The sequence below is a fragment of the Athene noctua genome, chromosome 1, assembly GCF_965140245.1.
Source record: "Athene noctua chromosome 1, bAthNoc1.hap1.1, whole genome shotgun sequence".
NCBI lineage: Eukaryota > Metazoa > Chordata > Aves > Strigiformes > Strigidae > Athene > Athene noctua.
This window is the reverse complement of record NC_134037.1, coordinates 180132835-180150416: the sequence shown is the minus strand read 5'-3', so window position 1 is coordinate 180150416 and position 17582 is coordinate 180132835. Positions and strand designations below refer to the sequence as shown.

The window sequence follows — 17582 nt, the reverse complement described above, 5'->3', positions numbered from 1 at the left end:
CCCCCATCATGAGTTAAGTTCTGTGTGTTATTAGTAGTTCCATATATTCACTGACAGAAGCAATGGCACTTTTAATTTCTAAGCTGTCTATGTGTTGCTATAGGTTTAGACAGCAGCTGAGTCAAAGACAAATAAATGGATGTGTTTGCTTCAAAGTTAGTTCTGTCATGTGATTGATATGAAATGCACCTTCTAAAATATGTCTAGTCCTAGGGCAATTAATGTTGCACTTTGTATTTTAACAAAGTTGTAATTGTCATTATCAGGAATTTTGTAAGAGTAAAGGCTACATCGTGCCAAATTTTGAATTTCCCATTTTGCAGGAAATAGCAACACTTAAAAGATAGTTTTTATTCCTACTTTTAAAAAAAGTCCCTATACTTTCCCGCAAAACAAAAGTTTTGGACAAACTGTATTGAAAATACTCGGTTAATTTATTTCATTTGAAATCAGTCAGCAGCAAACCATGTGAAGTTGGTCATCTTTTCCATTCAGCATTGATTAGGACTTCCAGAAATGGTGCTGGATCATCACACAGTCGTTCCCTTTTATATGCCTGTTCCCTGACCTTCCAGGTTCTCACCTGCTGTTGCTATCCCTGTCCCTCAACTATGGAAACAAAATAGTTGTGGGTATTTTGTTGCCACTTTCTCAGAGCTGTGGATTATACATTAATTAAAAAACCCCTATAAATCTTGACCTCAACAGCTGTCCACATGCTGAGGTTGCATCAGAGCTGTGAGACCAGGTAGTTCACATTCCTGAATCGTCTTCCACACTCATGTGTGACTTGAGTTTGGCAGATTCTCACCCTGGTTCAAAGAAAGGTTGCCAGAATTGATGGGTGTTTGTAAAACATTTTAAGTCAGCATATTCCAAGAAATTCATGTTTTGTTGACAAGGTTTGTTTTGTTGTAAAAATTGTAATGAACAACAGCAGGATTTGAACCTTGAAGTCTATTGCTTTCATATGTCTAGGGCAGATTTACTTTTTACTTGGGGAATCTTTTTTCTTCCCTGTGTAGGTGAAGAACTTATGCTTTGCTTTTGGTAGCTGATGTGTTAAGTCAGATGGGAAGCTGCTTTAGTACATGCAGTCCTTCAGGGCTGAAGATTTGTTGTGTTTATGACATAGATTCCTACCTTTTCAGCCAAAGAACAAATGCCTCTTGTTCTACCATTTATTGCTATTCTGACAAATGAAAGAGCAGATTGCTTTCCTGAGTGATGAGATCTCTCCAGAAGTCAAGAACCTGTAGTTCAGAACCACAGAAGCAAATTTTCCTGCATTTTCAAAACTGTACAAGTAACTTAGCTCTACTCTATCAGGTTATAATATAGTTAAATGTGGAATATAATATAAATAGGACTAAATAGAACTAGATCATGAGAACCAGACTTTTCCCATGTTTTGTTTGGTAAAGGGAGATGGAGATGAAGATGAGAGACTTCATTCCAAGTGGTCTTTTATTTCAGTACATTAAAATACATAACAATGCATTAAGAATGGCCTAAGAAAGGATGTGTAGGCATCAATGGAAGGGGAATAAGCACAAAGATTGTGATTTCCTGAATGTTAACCCTGGTTCTGTTGGTGCCATATGACATTCCCTGGGGCAGGCTGGTGAGGTTTCAGTTGCCAGAAGCAGTCTGTCGTGTGCCCTGGCTTTCCTGGTTTGTAACTTGGGAGAGGTGTGTCCCGGCTCTGTCAAGTGTCACCAGGGGCTACCTCTCTGATAGCACTGCATCTCCGGAGCAGAATTCCATGGATTTAGACACCAAAACCCCCACATTTTTAAAAACCAGGATTATTTGCAATTTGGGCATAGGTCTTTCTGTTCTTGACTCTTGTCTCTCAAAAATTGTTACTTTTTTGAGTGTTTGGGTGTTCTGAGGGTATTTGGCTACTTCTGTTTTTGAGTACAATGTTTAGCATTGTTAGATGTACTAAACTAATACCAGTTTAGGTGCTCCTTTGTCAGAACTACTGTAGATTTTTATCTGCACATACTTAAAATAATTCTCATTGTTTTGTTTTCTTTAAGCTCTTAAAGTAAGCACTGCTCTCAAAATGATACCAAAGGAATTTCAGCACTTGACTGTGAAAAGTAAGTAAGAAAAAATTGACGTGTTACTTCCATTAGAATTTCAATCAAATATTTTTATATCTCAGTAAGCCTAAATTAATGTAATTTGATTAATTTTAAAATCCTTTTGCTCTCATACTATTTTATGAGTAAAATCAGCTTTTGCCTCCTAAAGACTACTACTTGCAGAATTAATCTTAATTAGTACTTCAAGTTTCCAAAAGGTTTTCTTGGTTTCGTTCCTTTGTTAGTGTATGTGCATTTTTCATGTGTGGGAAATGTTTTTAATGTAGCATTTTGTAAGGAGTCTGAATTTTGATTTTCTGTACTACAAGCAAGATGCTAGAGCATCTACAACAAGCATCAAGTATGGCTTAAGTATTCAGTAACTATTCTGAAATGGCCTGTTTCTTTATAAAAACTGAGCTTATGTTTTCTGTCAAGGAGTTTAAGGGCAGAAAGCCTTTTGGAAACACAGACCTTGTGGCACTTACAGCACTGATGTAAGCTTTTGATTCAGGGGATGTTTCTTTGTTGAAACCACCCCTGATTTTTCTCTCTCCAAGTCCAACATACACTCCTTGTTCCTATCATACTGGAAAATGTTATTTCTGGAACAGCATATGTCAGAATTGCTTAGTTGCTCCGGAAACTTCCCATGCATTCACTTCAGTTCATCAGACCTCCCTTGCCTTCCTCTTTGTTAATCTGTTTCCTAGGGTGGCAAGAGTGCAACCCTCCCTGGTCGCAGTTAAGCTAAAATCTGGACTTGCTTTCTTTTCCTTCTGCATAAATGTTTTTACTTGTGAAGATATCCTTGATTAAGAAAACTGACCCCACATGTCTGTCACAGCAGTTCTGTCTTACAGCTCGATTTATTCAAGGCTGCTCAACAGCTGCATGCCTCATTTCCCAACTCCTTTTTTCCTGGCTTCTTCCCAAACACTTGGCAGCTGCCAGATTTCCTATCTTCAGCTCCTATTCTCAAATGATTGCTGCTTCTCCTTCACACACACGCACTCTTACAGTTCCTTCTCAGGGGGAGAGGGGGGTGATTGCAAGACTTTCAGTTCAGCAATTCAGTCTTCAGTACTCTTGGGGGAAAAAAAAAAAAAATCTGTTGTCACCTGCACATCTCCTTTGCCACTGACCTCTTTTCCCTATGTCCTCTGTCTCCTAGTCGAGGAGGTCTTCCCAGTGCTGCTGTGCTCCTCCAGCAGCGGTGCTGTATTTGTGTACCAAGGGAAGCAGTGGCAGAGTTTCACCCCATCATCATGACTCTTGTCACTGTAGGGGTTTCACCCTTGCTGTCCTGCACATTGAGGGTTGAGCAAGCATGCTCTCAGTTTGCATGGTATGATTGGTGTTAGAAGTAAAAATGTTTTATCTGTCCAGTGGGCTAGATAGAGCACAGTAACTGAGTGGTTATTTCAGAATTGGTCACCATTCCAAAAGGTCATTGTAATCATTAACCTTCAAGAAGAAAACTCAGTTGGGATGAAGTGGGAGAAATTTTACATCCTTCATGGATTTTTCATTTGGGCTGTTCATGTAAATTTAGGAAAGATGATACTGCTGTGCTTCATTACAGGAAAGTTTTCATTGCCATCAGAACTAGAAATTTGAAATCAGTAAAAACTTTATATGCTCAGCATCTCTGAATATTTGGACAGTTTATTTAGGCTCTTAAGTGCAAGATCATTGTTTGCCTTAGACTTCTAAAGAATTGAGTACCAAATTTGAGAGCATTTAGACTGTACATTTCTGCCTAGGCCACCATTAAGAGGTGAGTCAGTGAGGGTCATTTAGACTAGTGAGGAATGCTTTGTATTTTTCTTTAGCCATGTGACATACTTGCACCTTTTATGGTACAATTTTCCACCTAATCTTCAGCCTGTAAAGCAAGGAGGCACTAGTTGAGTATAAGGTATTAGGCTACAGCCAAAAGTTACTGAATCAGCATTCTTTGGAATGTTAAAATTAAGTTGTATTGGAAGTGGGGCATGAGAACAGTTAAACACACAAAACAGGAACCTTCACGCTCTCCTGTGAATGAATAAATCAGAGTTCGTGATTGTATATGACTTTAGTGCAGACCAAGCTATTCAGTTCATCAGGCTTTACTACTCCAGGAATTGTACAAACTTTTAAATAATAAATGTAATTCATTTACTCAACAGCTTTTTACCTTTTTATCAGTTTCGTGGAAGTTAGCCTGACATATCCATTATGATAGAAATATGGAAAACTCATGAACTGGGTAAATAGTTTTGTGTTATCTTGAATTATTATGTGATGTACGTGTATAAACCTGAATCTTAAACACAAAGTATGTACAGTCTGAGCATACCAAAATAACTGCATGTTTTATGGAAATCTTGCCACCGTTGTATGTCCTAATAATGAAGTACCCACTTTATAATATTTTAATTTATATTGTATTACTTCTTTTGAAAGGTAAAGCTAAGTTTGGGTATTGTGTAACTGTAGCCTTGAATTTCCTGATTTTTCAAAAGCTTAAAAGAAAATCCTTGGCAGTAGTATTCTATTGCTATCAATTTTTATTAGTAGTCATTTCCGGATTCTCTTGTCCTTGTCTGCTTTCCTGTTTACCTCAACAAGATGTCCTTGGAGAGTTTTAATGTCAGTTTTACCTGCAGGTTTTTAGATGAAAGGCTTTCTAAAAGAAGTATGAATAGAATTGCAGTCTCCATAAAGGAAAGAAAATTTGAAGGTTCTTAAGCATGGCTTAGCTTGGAAAGGATTTATACTTCCTATTTCTAAGTGGCATGTATTTAATAATTGTGCATGTAATTTAATAATCAGCAATTTCAGCATTGGAAGAATTGGGTCATATGCTGTAGGGATGCAGTGTCTGAAGTTGTATACTCTGGGAGTTTGACACAGAGAGGAGGATTATCACCACTGCATATTTTTAATAATTCCCTCTCCCTCCTTTAGTCGTTAGGAAGAGTTTGTTGCACAGAAATCTGGAATGACTATGAGCCAGTTTGGTGGTGACAATAATCTACTAGAACTTGGTTTATAAGTGGTTGTTTGTGTTATTGCCAGCTGCATGTGGGTTTATTCCATCCAAAGCACCATCTAACAATGCATGACCCTAAAAGCAGTTTCTTTTATGAAGAAATAGTGTATGGCTACGTGTATGGCTACATGCGTGCCATGTGCTGCTACTTGTCTTCTGTGAGCCTAAAGCCTCCTATGGAGGGTCTGTGCAGTACTACAATGCAAGCCATTACAAATTCAGTAGATGCCAGCTGCCCCCACAGGTAGCTCCAGCTCCAGGTTTTAGAGGTCTATTGTATTCTCAGGTAGTGACGTGTAGTAGCTGGTGATAGATAAATGTCTGACTTGGAAGTAGGCATATATCTGAAGGAAGCTAGAAACAGATTTTTTTTTTTTTTCTCCTCAACCTACTTGCTTCTCTTAAGTGTTGTACCTTGATTAGTAGAATAATGGGAAAAGTACTAAGATACACTTTTTGTGTGCATTGGGATCACTTATGCTGCTGTAATACCTTGAGGATGTCTCAGTGGGCAGAATTTGAAAGCAATCAGAGAGATATGTTTTCTCAAAATTATCTGATGTTAGTAAGGAGAATAACAGAAAAATCACAAAAAGACTATGTAAACCAAGCAACAGCCTTGAGGAATTACCCAGAGAAGATAAGTCAGCACTGTTGTTTGCCTATCACACACAACCTGCATGTGGCAGGATATTTGGAATTGATCCAAATAAAAGAAACAGATATTTTACATTGATAGAAATGTGTTTGATCAACACCTAGCCTGTAAAGCTTTCTACCTTCAAATATCATTCCTTCCCAATGTCAAAGCATTTTCAACCTGATGTGTCAATTTTTTTTTTTGTGGGTGGTGAGAAGATGTGCATTTATACTAATTAAAGTATTTAGGAAGGGCATAAACTTTTGTACCTTGGGAACCGGACAGCTAATAGATATCTGGACTAGGAATAAGATGTTTTCTGTGGAAAGTTTATGATATTCCTTATGTTGCTTTGTCACAATTACATACAGTAATACAGGTCACAGCTATCAGATGCTCTTACGGTGTTCTGGTAACCAAATTAAAAGGTGAAGTGCTGACTACGTGTGGGCTTTTGAATTCTTAGGCCCTTCACATGCTACAAAAAAAGGGGAAGGGGAAGCGAAAATCAATCCCTGTTGCTCATGTGAGATTAGCACGCTCTCACATCCACATTTGCAACGCTCACATTTTTAATGAACACTGATTCTGCAGCTACAGGCGTTTATTTAAAATATGATGCTTTAGTGGTTCTTTTTTCTCTTCTGTTCCAGCTGCTCAGGAATCTAATGCACTTAAAGCCAGACCACGATCCAGGTACTGCTTTCATTTCTATTTCAGGAGAAGACATACGTTCCTCTGGTGTTAGATACAAGGTGTAAGAAATGGTGTTGCATTTAAATTTTTTTTTTTAATTGGTGGTGTGTTGGAAGTACAGCTCAGATCAGATTTACCGGGAGGGATCTGTAAGTTATAGACCCTACATAAGTACTGCCCTAGGGCCCTGTGATCTCTGGTCATAAGGCACTGGGCTTTTGCCTTTCTGCCCAGCCCCTCTGCCTTGTGAGCGTGGTGGATGCTTCCTGCTGAGCCCCAGGAGCATCGTGGTGGGACAGTGGGGACCAGCCCATTGTGGGGAACCTTCTCAGCAATGTTGTGCTGTTGAAACCTGCACAGTGGTTGCGTATGGAGGGAGACACTGCATGCTCCCACAGAAACAACAGTGGTAGCTCAGCTCTCAGATGGGGGTGAGTGAATCCTTTTGTTGGTGTGTGCGTGTGTACTTTACCGTCACTAGTTGGCACGTGATGGGAGGACTTACGGACTCACACTTTTGTGTGCTAGAAATGGCACCTGCTGAATTTGGATGTTTGAAAGAAAAGGGAAACCTGTGCCAGAAAATATTGTCTATAAATGGTTTACATTTGGTTTGGCTATCCACCATTCTGGTGTATAGCCATATTGTGCACTCACCTTCAAACTCTTTTTTTTCCGTGCTAGTTAGAACGCTTCATTTTTTTTTTTCTTAGGTAATAAGAATATAATCAGGAGCTCCCTCCTTACAAGCTTGTCAAAGCCTGCTAGTAAGAGAGGATCAGCTATAAGCATGATGAATGAATATTGAAATCCTCTGTTTTGAGTACCTACATCCAGGAAGGCTGAACTGCCTTGTGTGCTATTTTTCTGCCGCTAGCCAAAGCTTTTTAGTTTTCATACTGTTTTAAATTTTCTTGCTGTGTTGCTGAATCATAAATTGCAAATATGGGAAAAAAACATGAGAAGTATTTTATGCAAAAATGCATAAAATAGAAAATGCTTTAAAAAGTTGGAAAAAAGTAATTTGAATGTGACTACTGTGTCACGTATGACTCTCACATCTGACTATATGTCACCACTTTAATGCAGAAATTCAGACTAAGGATTCCTGTATACATCCTTGAACTCAGATGTGCAGCTGTGCTTGTCCCTGGAGGGCTCTATAAACTCGAAGGTCTTTGTCTTGAGGTGTGCTTGACCACCAGAGGCTACAATTTGAGTCTGTTACAGCTCTCAGCTCTGGAGCCTGGCTTTCTAGCTTAATCTGTGCAGATTCTTAGCCGCAGACTCTTAACTGATGTTTAGATGCCAGGTCTGTCTGCTGCAAGCCACAGTTCATTGTCATGGGGCTCTGTGTTGGCATTGCTGGAGCTGGCATATTTTTTCCTGGCAGCTGTTACCTTACTTGAGCTTTAAAAAAAAAAAGTTAAAAATCTCAAACTGTTAGGTAGTACAATTTTAATGCAAATAAAATATGCACCACATAATATGGAAAGTTAAAGCATAAATCCTGATTCAAAGCTCTCCCATTTATTTCAGAGGGGTTGGGTTAAGTCTCATATGATAAGGCTATGAAATCCAAAACTCCACCAAGACAGAAAATTCATCATTAGCACAGGTTTTTGTATCACATGTACATTTTGAAGAAATTACAGCTTTCATTCCTGTATTTATTAAAGCTTACATCAGAAACATAGGATCAGCATTGCCAAATGTCTGCCCCATTACAGAGCTGTTTTCTAACAACAGCCTGTTTGGCAAAAAAATGATCCATTTCCCATTAGTGGGAGTTATTTCTGTTCTACTTGAATGTGGTTTTGGTCTTGCTTGTCATGCATAATGTGTTACAGTAAGTGTAACATCTCACATTGTCAAGGCTCATTTTGAACAAAGCTCTTGGTCTTGCAGAAAAACTGTAACTACAACAGCTGAAAAATATTGGACACTATTCAGCAAAATCAAAATTCTTAGTGAATGCCCTGCATTGGGCTTAATGGGGTGTGGAAGGGCCTGGAAAGATGTACTGAGCCATGTATTTTGACCAGTTTTGGTCACTTTGGAGCCATTTGTTTTTCTGGAATTTGGTGAATTTTTGCTGTGAAAAATTTACTCTAATAGTTAAAATATTGTGAATTACAAAATGTATACTTGCAAGAGGTAGATTGAAGCTATACCTGTATAAATGGTACCCACACAGTTGAGAGGGGCGGGTGGAGAATTTTACTCAGGTTTATTCAAAATTGTTGCTACAATTATCCTGTTGACAGTTAAAGTTACCTAAGAAGGCCTGAAGCTATGATATAAAGGACCTTAAAAAATACTAGCCCTGTAAGCATGACTTGTTCCTTTGTCCAGATGCTTAGGTCCCTTGGTTGCCAAATAAATCTGCCTTATTTTAAGGGGAAACTTTCAGTCATTAGGGCAAGGAATTTCCACCATGAACCTGAGTCCTGGTCAGTGTGGTTTTAGGTACTATTCATTGTGGTGGTTTAAAATGTATTTCTGAAATAAAATATTTTCTGCTTTTTTTTCTCTCCTGTTTTTCATTAGGTCTTATTCTAGCACATCAATAGAAGATGCCATAAAAAAGGGAGAAGAACCCCCTACGCCACCTCCAAGGCCACAGAAGTCACATTCCAGAGCTTCTTCTTTGGATCTGAACAAAATATTTCAACAAAACACACAAGGTAAAGTTTACTTTCTTACTTTCTTTTGAGGTTATCTGCATACTTGGCAACGATCTGTTTGCACAAATGCTGACAATATGCACATGTGCTCACTTTTGCTATAGACAGTAATACACTGCAGAACAGAAGTTGCACTTTCTTGCATTACATTGCCACTGAGGGGAAAATATCACTGTTGCTGTAATTAAGGTGATTATAATGCTTTCTGGTGCAGTAATGGGAAACTTAACATATGGTAGTCTGTCATCACTGACTGTTCATAACTAGTCTGGCTGTTTAGACAGTTTTCATCAGTAACTACAATATATTTGATTTTTATTACTACTTTTTTTTTTTGTAGTTCAGAAGCGGGAAGAAAGCCCTTAATGTTTAAACTGGGAGAAAATGAAATCTCTTGTGTGCAAACATTTTTGATGTTGAAATCTTCCATATGCGTGGGGGCAATCGGAAACCAGTCTTTGAGTAAAAAGAGAGGCTGATTTCTTTTGACAGGATTGCGTGTTGAGGGGAGAGAAAGAAAGTGTAGAATAGTAGCTGGAGTGAACTGAAAGAAAACCGCTTTCCACTGTGTTGGTGTTTGAATGGTCCTTTTGCCTTGCACAGTGAGTGGTGGAAGGAGGAGCTGTTTGTTCAGGGCAGCAGTCACCCAGGATCGCTGTGTTTTAGCAGCGTGCTTGAACCAGACCAGAGCTTTCTGCAGTGCACACCAATCATCTGATTCAAGGACTAGGTTAAACATGGTCATCTTTATGCTTCAGAAGAAAGCCAAGGTTTGACTGTGTCAAGGCATGTTTTAACTAGGCTCTCTAATGCGGTGGTTGGAGTAGAAAAGAACTAATTCAATCTTTTGCTGTATGGGACTTTTTTTTGTGCAAACACCAGACAGAATTTGAGAGTCCTGCTATATGTGCTGAACCCTGAAACTCAATAGGAATAAACTTCTTTTTTTATTGCCTTACACAGAGAAGCAATTCCTGATCTTTGTGGTTCCTGTTCAGGGATCCGTTGCCTCTGATTTTGATTTCATTATACATCAAAATAAAACCCCAAACAGAGCCCAGTACACATTTTCTAAGGCAGCAAATCCTCTCAGAATCCAGTTAAAAAGTATAGCTGGAAGGAAAAACACTTGGATTTAGGTTTCTCTTGGAACACAAATCAAAAGAGAATGTAAATTCTCAAAGTCTTCATTCTGTGAATGAAAAGTAACATCTTGCTTTTGAAATGGATTGTTTTGAAAGTCACCATTACTTTTGAAGTAACATAACTATTTCTTCTGGGCAACTTAACAAACTGACAGTGTTATAGTGAGTGCAAGAAAGGATAACTCGTCCTATCAATACTTTTTGGAGGGCTTTCTCTCTGGAAATGGGGCAGTTAAGTAAGGGTAGGCAGTTGATTGCTTGCAAAGAAAGAAAGTGCGTGCTCTGGTCTCCTAAAACTGTTCATCATATTTGGTTCAAATTTACAGCTGTTTATAGTTGGAAAAAAATTTGGCTCTATATTGACAAAACCTGAAATATAGTGTGATACCAAATTGAAGAAACGTGGAAGGTCTAGAGGTTCAGCTTCCTCCTGTACCTACAGGGCGTTGGCTTGTCATTTTTTTTCTCTCTTGAATGTATACTGGTTGCAATGCTAAATATCTGTGGTGGTTGTCTTCCTCTAATGGAGATCTTCTATTTTCTATTTTGTATCAAAAATGTAAATGCTCACTGGGGAAAAATAAGGAGGAGTTTGTAGCTTTGAAGAATTCAAGGAAGAACTTGTTAAACAATTTGTAGCCCAGCCCAAAGAAGGGTTCCATTTCAAATAAATCTGCATCACCAGGAGGAAGGGATTAAATCAATCCATCCCAGTGTGCCCAGGCACTGTGGTGCATTTACCTTGGTCTGCGTTGAAGTAAAATGTCTGCATTGGAAGTGGTATTTTCAGTTCTTCATTCTGTGAACAAACATGTGCAGGTTCTTCCCTGTCAGTAAGCCCTGAATAGTTGTTCTTTTGCAACATCCTACTGATAATGTGATTTTTATACGGCTGCTTTCTTTTCTTCCACTTCTCTTGTTTTGATCACCTCACTTTTTTTTGACCTTTTTTTTAAATCCTTTTCCTTACTGATCTTGCTTCTCAGTAGAAACTCCGATCTCATCATTTGCAGAAACCTTTTTCATCTAGAGACAGTTCTTCCTCAGGGAGTGGTTATTATTCCAGAGCCAAACTCCACTGAGATGCCCTTTGCACTTTCTAAAAGAAGTTTTGTAGGAAGACAGAGGGATTGAGTACTGACACCTTAAGCTGAAGAGCCTCGCCAAAAAGAGCATGTGCGTTTTTGTGTGAATTGCGTGCAGTTGTATAATAATAAGCTGTATTATTATTTCTGCTGACAGTGTAAAAAATGAAGTTAGAATAGTTTCCATCTGCCATCAGATGACACTGTTACAGATATAAAAGATATGGTGGCAATGTGGTATTTATGTTTCTTGGCTATTCAGGTAATACAGCCTGATGTGCTTCTATCTGCATATCAGTTGATTACTTTCTGTCCTAATGTACTCTTGACTGAATTTTTGCTTTACATTTTCTGTGCTCTCCTTCCTTCCTAGGTTTTCAAAAATAGTCTCATTGTCACAGCTGGACCAGAATGACCATTCCTTCTAGCACCACCGTACTGCCTAGTGTCAGTACAGAAAACCAGACTGTAAAATTGACCATTTTAATAGCTTTCAAGGTGTATCCAACATGATTAGAATAATCCCATTTTGGTACATTAGGTTTTGTCCTACTAATTCTTGTTCAGAAATAATCCTGACTTTGAGTTTGGTAGATAATCTGCCTCTATATCTGCAAAGGAGTGCTCAGTTTTATTTTCAGTTCCTCACCGGTCATGTTGATCTATACGTATCACTTCTTTAATTGTAAAGCCACCAGTGGTTTGGAGCATTTATTTTGTTTATTTTGTTTTTAAAGGACAGAAAAAGAAAAATCTCTTCAGGGAAATTCATCCAAAGATTGTGATGTACCCTTGTTGCAGGCATTGTTTTGGGGGTGTGTGTGTGTTTGTTTTTTATTTACTGCTGCTGTATCATTTTTGCCACCATTTTATGATGCCCCTCTCCTGGCAAGTATACATAGAGAACATTTATCCATGATGGCTGGGATGTCCAACAATGTACTGGCCACAGAAACTCTGCTTTCAAGTTGTTGAATTTGGACATAAAACTTGGACTTGAAGGAAGCACCTTCATTGATACGCCACAGCTGCACTCTTATGGGATGCTGTAACTAGTGTTACTCAGGAAAAACATAAAAAACCCCAGAGAATTTATTGAAAGGCCCCACCTTCTGAAATGTCCATATGTGAATTTCTGTGAAGAGACAAAAATCTATTTTTTTTAATCATGTAGTCCTTTACGTTAGCATCTGAGAAAAATTCAGTATTGCCAGATTCTCAGTCTATTTCTTTTTGTTGAATATAATCTCTGGCATTTGGCCTATGTACATATTAAGAAAATACTTGGCTGGGGTTTATGCATTCCTGGAAAGACAACAGCAGGTTTTTAGTAGAAACAAAAATGTCAGTTTAAATTCATGCATGACCTGGTTTACATCTTGATTTCTTCTCTAACTCACTGTCTAGTGAGGTACAATCCAAGAGCTCCCAGGGTAAGAGTGGGGAGCCTGTGGCCCGCAGAGCTTTTCTGCACTGTTTATAAAGGTTGTTTGCAGAATTACTTGCGCTCTGGGGCTCCTTGTGCTCCCTTCCAACTTGTCCTATGATCTGGGTGAGGGAGCAGGTACTAAGGGGGCCAAAATTGCTGCAGCTCAGAGTCCAGCAGTCCTCCAGCAAGGCTCCCAGCTTTTACCCTCAACAGCAGCAGTAAGCTAGGGTCTGCCTTGGGGTAACTCTGGGACTGGGGCAGTCTCGGCTTTAGTGTTAAAACCCAAAACCGTTGTCTTTTGGCATTTTGTTCGGTTATGTTTTCTACCCATGGCAGCTACGAAAGAATTTACTTCTGCATAGTTAAAGGCAGTGACAGCAGTCTGGATCTTGTTAGACTGATACAGATGCCTCTGAAATACATTTTATTTCTGATTTAGTTTAGTTTCTGACTAACTTCTCTTAATTAACAGTTCTGTTGAACAAAGGATACTTGTTTGGAAAAGAGAATTTTCTTTGATAAACCAGAAAATTGTCATAAACAGTGTAGTATCGTGTTGATATGGAAGCAGATTGAGTATCTCTGTAATTAATCAAAACAGCCATATATAACTTTTTGCAAATGAACCTTCAACTGAAGGATTTCAGCACTCACTTGCTTTTGAAACTCACCTCCTGCTGTGGTTGTTCCTGCAGTGAAGAACATGTGGAATGCAGGCACCATTTCTTACGACTTGTAAGCAAATACTCACTGTAACCTAGATTTTCTCCTTCGGGGGTGCTGGTTTCTGCCAGCACTGTGGGGCTAGTATTTTTGGGTTTTTTCTCCCTTTTAAAATGTGAGGTGCTAAGCACCACACTTTGTAAGGGGAAACACAACTAGCATTTTAGGATAAGTGCAGTGTTTTCTATTAAGGATGATGTTTTCCTAACTACAGTCAGATCCATAACCTCTGCTTATCTCTGCTGGGCTAGTGATGGCTGCCAAACAAGAAAAAGTCCCCTCTGCTCTAAATGTAGTGTTCACAGAAAAGGAACAAGGGAACAGATACATTGGTGTGCATCAGCATTCCTGTAAGTGATGTAAATGTGTCCCCACATCTCTTCTGCAATTCTTCATATACATGTTTCCCACACAGTTTAAAGTAGTACTTTTATCGTAAGACTCAGTCAATACAAACTTCTTTCTGCACCCTTTCATTTTCTTTAGTGCTAGAGGAAGACTGGTGTTCAGCAACTCATCTTGCCCTCCTTTTCATACCTTTGAAGAAGACTCTTCGTTACTTCCTTTACTTCATCAGACATTCATTACTTCATTCAGTTAGCACAACCTTTCCTTGAATGTACAGGTTTGGTGGGTTTTATTTGCCAAGTGTGGAGATTTCTGAATAATAAGTGTGTGTTGAGATGTCTTTGGTTTTTTGTATTTGCCCAACCATAGTCAAATTTTATGTATTTCTGGATGTTTTCAGTCCACTTATCAAATAAAACAGTTCTGTAATTGTGTAGGAAAGAGGATTTGAAGAATTAAAATTATCATTGCTCTGTGGTCATACACTTTTTGATACAAACATCCAAAAAGTTACCCTAATACTGTTTACAGCTGTTTTCAGCTGCATCATATTTTTAGTTTAGTGAACCAAATGCAGGTGACTTTTCCTTTTGGGTACATGGGCCTAGGTACTAAAAAACCTGCCAAACTTAACCTAGATAAGTGTGATTACTGCATTATCTTCTGTATTCTTTATGCTTAATTAATAATTCTGTGCTTAATTGGGTCACAACAACCCCGTGCAACACTACAGGCTTGGGGAAGAGTGGCTGGAAAGCTGCCTGGCAGAAAAGAACATGGGGGTCCTGGGTGAGAGCCGGCTGAACAGGAGCCAGCAGTGTGCCCGGGTGGCCAAGAAGGCCAATGGCATCCTGGCTTGTGTCAGCAATAGCGTGGCCAGCAAGGACATGGAAGTGTTGTGCCCCTGTACTCAGCACTGGTGTGGCCACACTGCGATTACCGTGTTCAGTTTTGGGCCCCTCACAGGCATTGAGGTGATGGAGTGTGTCCAGAGAAGGGCAACAAAGCTGGTGAAGGGTCTAGAGCACAGGTCTTGTGAGGAGAGGCTGAGGGAACTGGGGTTGTTTAGCCTGGACGAAAGGAGGCTGATTGGAGACCTTATCGCTCTCTACAACTCCCTGAAAGGAGGTTGTAGCAAGGTGAGTGTTGGTCCGTTCTCCCAGGTAACAAGCAACAGGACAAGAGGAAACAGCCTCAAGTTGCTCCAGGGGAGGATTAGATTGGATATTAGGAAAAATACCAAAAGGTTGTCAAGCATTGGAACAGGCTTCCCAGGGAAGTGGTTGAGTCACCATCCCTGGAGGTGTTTAAAAGATGCATAGATGTGGCACTTAGGGACATGGTTTAGTGGTGGACTTGGCACTGCTGAGTTAACAGTTGGACTCTATGATCTTAAAGGTCTTTTCCAACCTAAATGATTCTATGATTCTAATTGCATTTGCTAGGTAATACCTGTATCTGTCGAGGTTAGCTGTCTGTAAGTCTTAGTTACTAAAGGCAAGCTTTTAAGGGATTATACAGGGGGTTAGGTTGTTAGTTGAGAAAGCTGTGTTTTTGATAACACAAACTTTTTGGTTCAAAGATGAAGTGACAAGGGGAACCTAGAATAGTAATGTCCTTTTTCATGCTGAATTTAGATCACAGTGAATTTAATTAAGCAATTAATTTTCAGGACCCCTTCTTCTCATGCTCTTGTATTGGTCTTGATTTAGTAAAATCCAGCTACTTTCTTGTGTAATAGGGCTGGGCTTTACTCATGCTGTTGTACATGTTTTGCATGTTACTGTGTTGTGTTTATTAATCAGACCAGAACGTTAAATTAGGAAGATGACAGTTCTGAAGGACCTTTATTTTAGAATAGCCATAATGGCAAATACCACCAGCAAAATATGCCATTTTACTGAATATAGTTTGCACAGTATACAAGAGCTCTAATGTTGCCAGCTTCATTGAGTTAAGAGTGCAGAGTTAAGTTAGTATCTTTGGTTGTAAGGGTTGTAACAATAATTGCAATTTAAATTAAAAATGTCTTTTACATGTTAAACCATAGAGAATGCAAAATTGAGCTGCTGTCAGTACTTTTCTCTGACACTGTATCACTGCAATCAAAATACTGTGAAATGCTTTCTTAACATAAATGTTGCAAAAACTTTTTTTAAGCAGAAAACAGATTTGGGGGGGGGGGGGGGGACGGGACTCAGCTCCTGATCATTTACTGGACTGCTGTTTTCTCCTAGTTCTGTTCCTCTTCAGAATATATGTCATCACTGAACTGAGTTTATTCTGAATAGAATATGAATGTCTCATCTCTGATTTGATTGGAAGAGTTTTATGCTTCTCAGGCTTTTAGAATTTTTTATGAAGGATTTATGTGTTTACAGTTATGTAACTTATTCCTTTGCCCAACTGGACAAGAACATAATTAAGGTTGAATAGGCTGGAGAAAATAGTGAGGACATAAATGGATGAGTGGTTATTACGTGGTAGGAATCTGATGGGGAAACTTTTTTCTGTGGTTTTAGATTTTTAAATTTTTATGTCTGTCTCTAAGGTCTGAGTCCAGAGAGTATTTGTGTGCAAACTGGGGTAAATCTTACTAGCCTTTCAAGTGTAACTGTTTCTTGACCATTTGTATAAATGAAATTTTTTAAATCGTTTTTTTTCCCATTTTTCTAATCTTAGCTCTTGTCTTTCTGGGGTTGAGGAATGGTTTACAGTTTGTTTTCATTCTGTTGCATCTGTTAAAAATTAAATTTTAATCCAAAAAGTAATTTCTACTGAAATATGTTAAGGCTGAAATGTTCTTGAGGGGCCCTGCCAGCCCTACTGACCTATTTTTGTGATCCCATGTGGGTTACTCTGTTCCATGAAAAAGTATTGGTCCGTTGTAGAACAGCTTTACAGGTTAAACAAGAGAGGATCTTCTGTTTCTCACATGGAACAGGGGGGCAAGTTGCCTCCTTTGTGGGGGAGACCTTGGAGATGCAGATGTCCTCAGGAAGTGTCTTGAGCCACAGGTGGGACAGGAGGTGTGGTAGGTGGTAGCCTGCTGCTTTTCCCGGCTCCCATGTGCCAGCTCTGAGTTGATCCGGGTAGGAAATGGTCACAGGTGGCAAATGCCAGAGCCTCCAGCACTCCCACCGGGATCTCCAGGGGTGAGAAGGTTTGGCAACACAGATCTCTGGAAGGTAGGTGGAGGGACTGTGCCTCCCTGTGGGTGGAGAATGAAGCTAAATGTGAAGTGAGAAGAAATAAAATCATGAATAGTTTTGTTTAAGGGGGGAGGGAGGAGAGAGAAACAGTCCCCAAATAGAAACAAACAGAAGAGGAAGGGGTAGAGAAAACAGTAACTAGAAAATGAAATGGTTTAGGGAAAATGAAGGACAGGAAGTTGAAAATCCAGATGTTGTCGGTATATGATGCAAACCAGAAAATAGGTGTGTTAAGAAAAAAAAATTTTACAGATTTTACTTAAAACATGCTGAATTTCATGGATAGGGCATTAAAAAAAGACATCCTAAAAAAACACCTTTAATGGTCTCTTGTTTGGTTTGAAAGTGACCCATCGAATATGTAAGCACAGCAGTGTCCTAAATGAAGTCACACCCCTGAGTTCATAGTGCAGAGGTGTTAACTGCTTAAGGTCTGACTATATCTCTTTCTAATTACTTGGAAAGTACTTGGATAAGTTTCCAT

At 39.1% G+C, this 17582-nt stretch overlaps 1 protein-coding gene across 2 annotated transcripts in view; it reads left to right on the top strand.

Annotated features, from left to right (window-relative positions):
• Positions 1–17582, top strand: part of REPS2 (RALBP1 associated Eps domain containing 2) — a 100945-nt gene that overhangs the window by 54344 nt on the left and 29019 nt on the right. For both annotated transcript variants that reach the window (XM_074906699.1, XM_074906689.1), the window contains exons 11-13: positions 2046–2108; positions 6427–6469; positions 9020–9156. In XM_074906699.1, coding sequence (XP_074762800.1) covers positions 2046–2108; positions 6427–6469; positions 9020–9156 — 243 coding nt within the window. The remainder of the gene's footprint in view (positions 1–2045; positions 2109–6426; positions 6470–9019; positions 9157–17582) is intronic.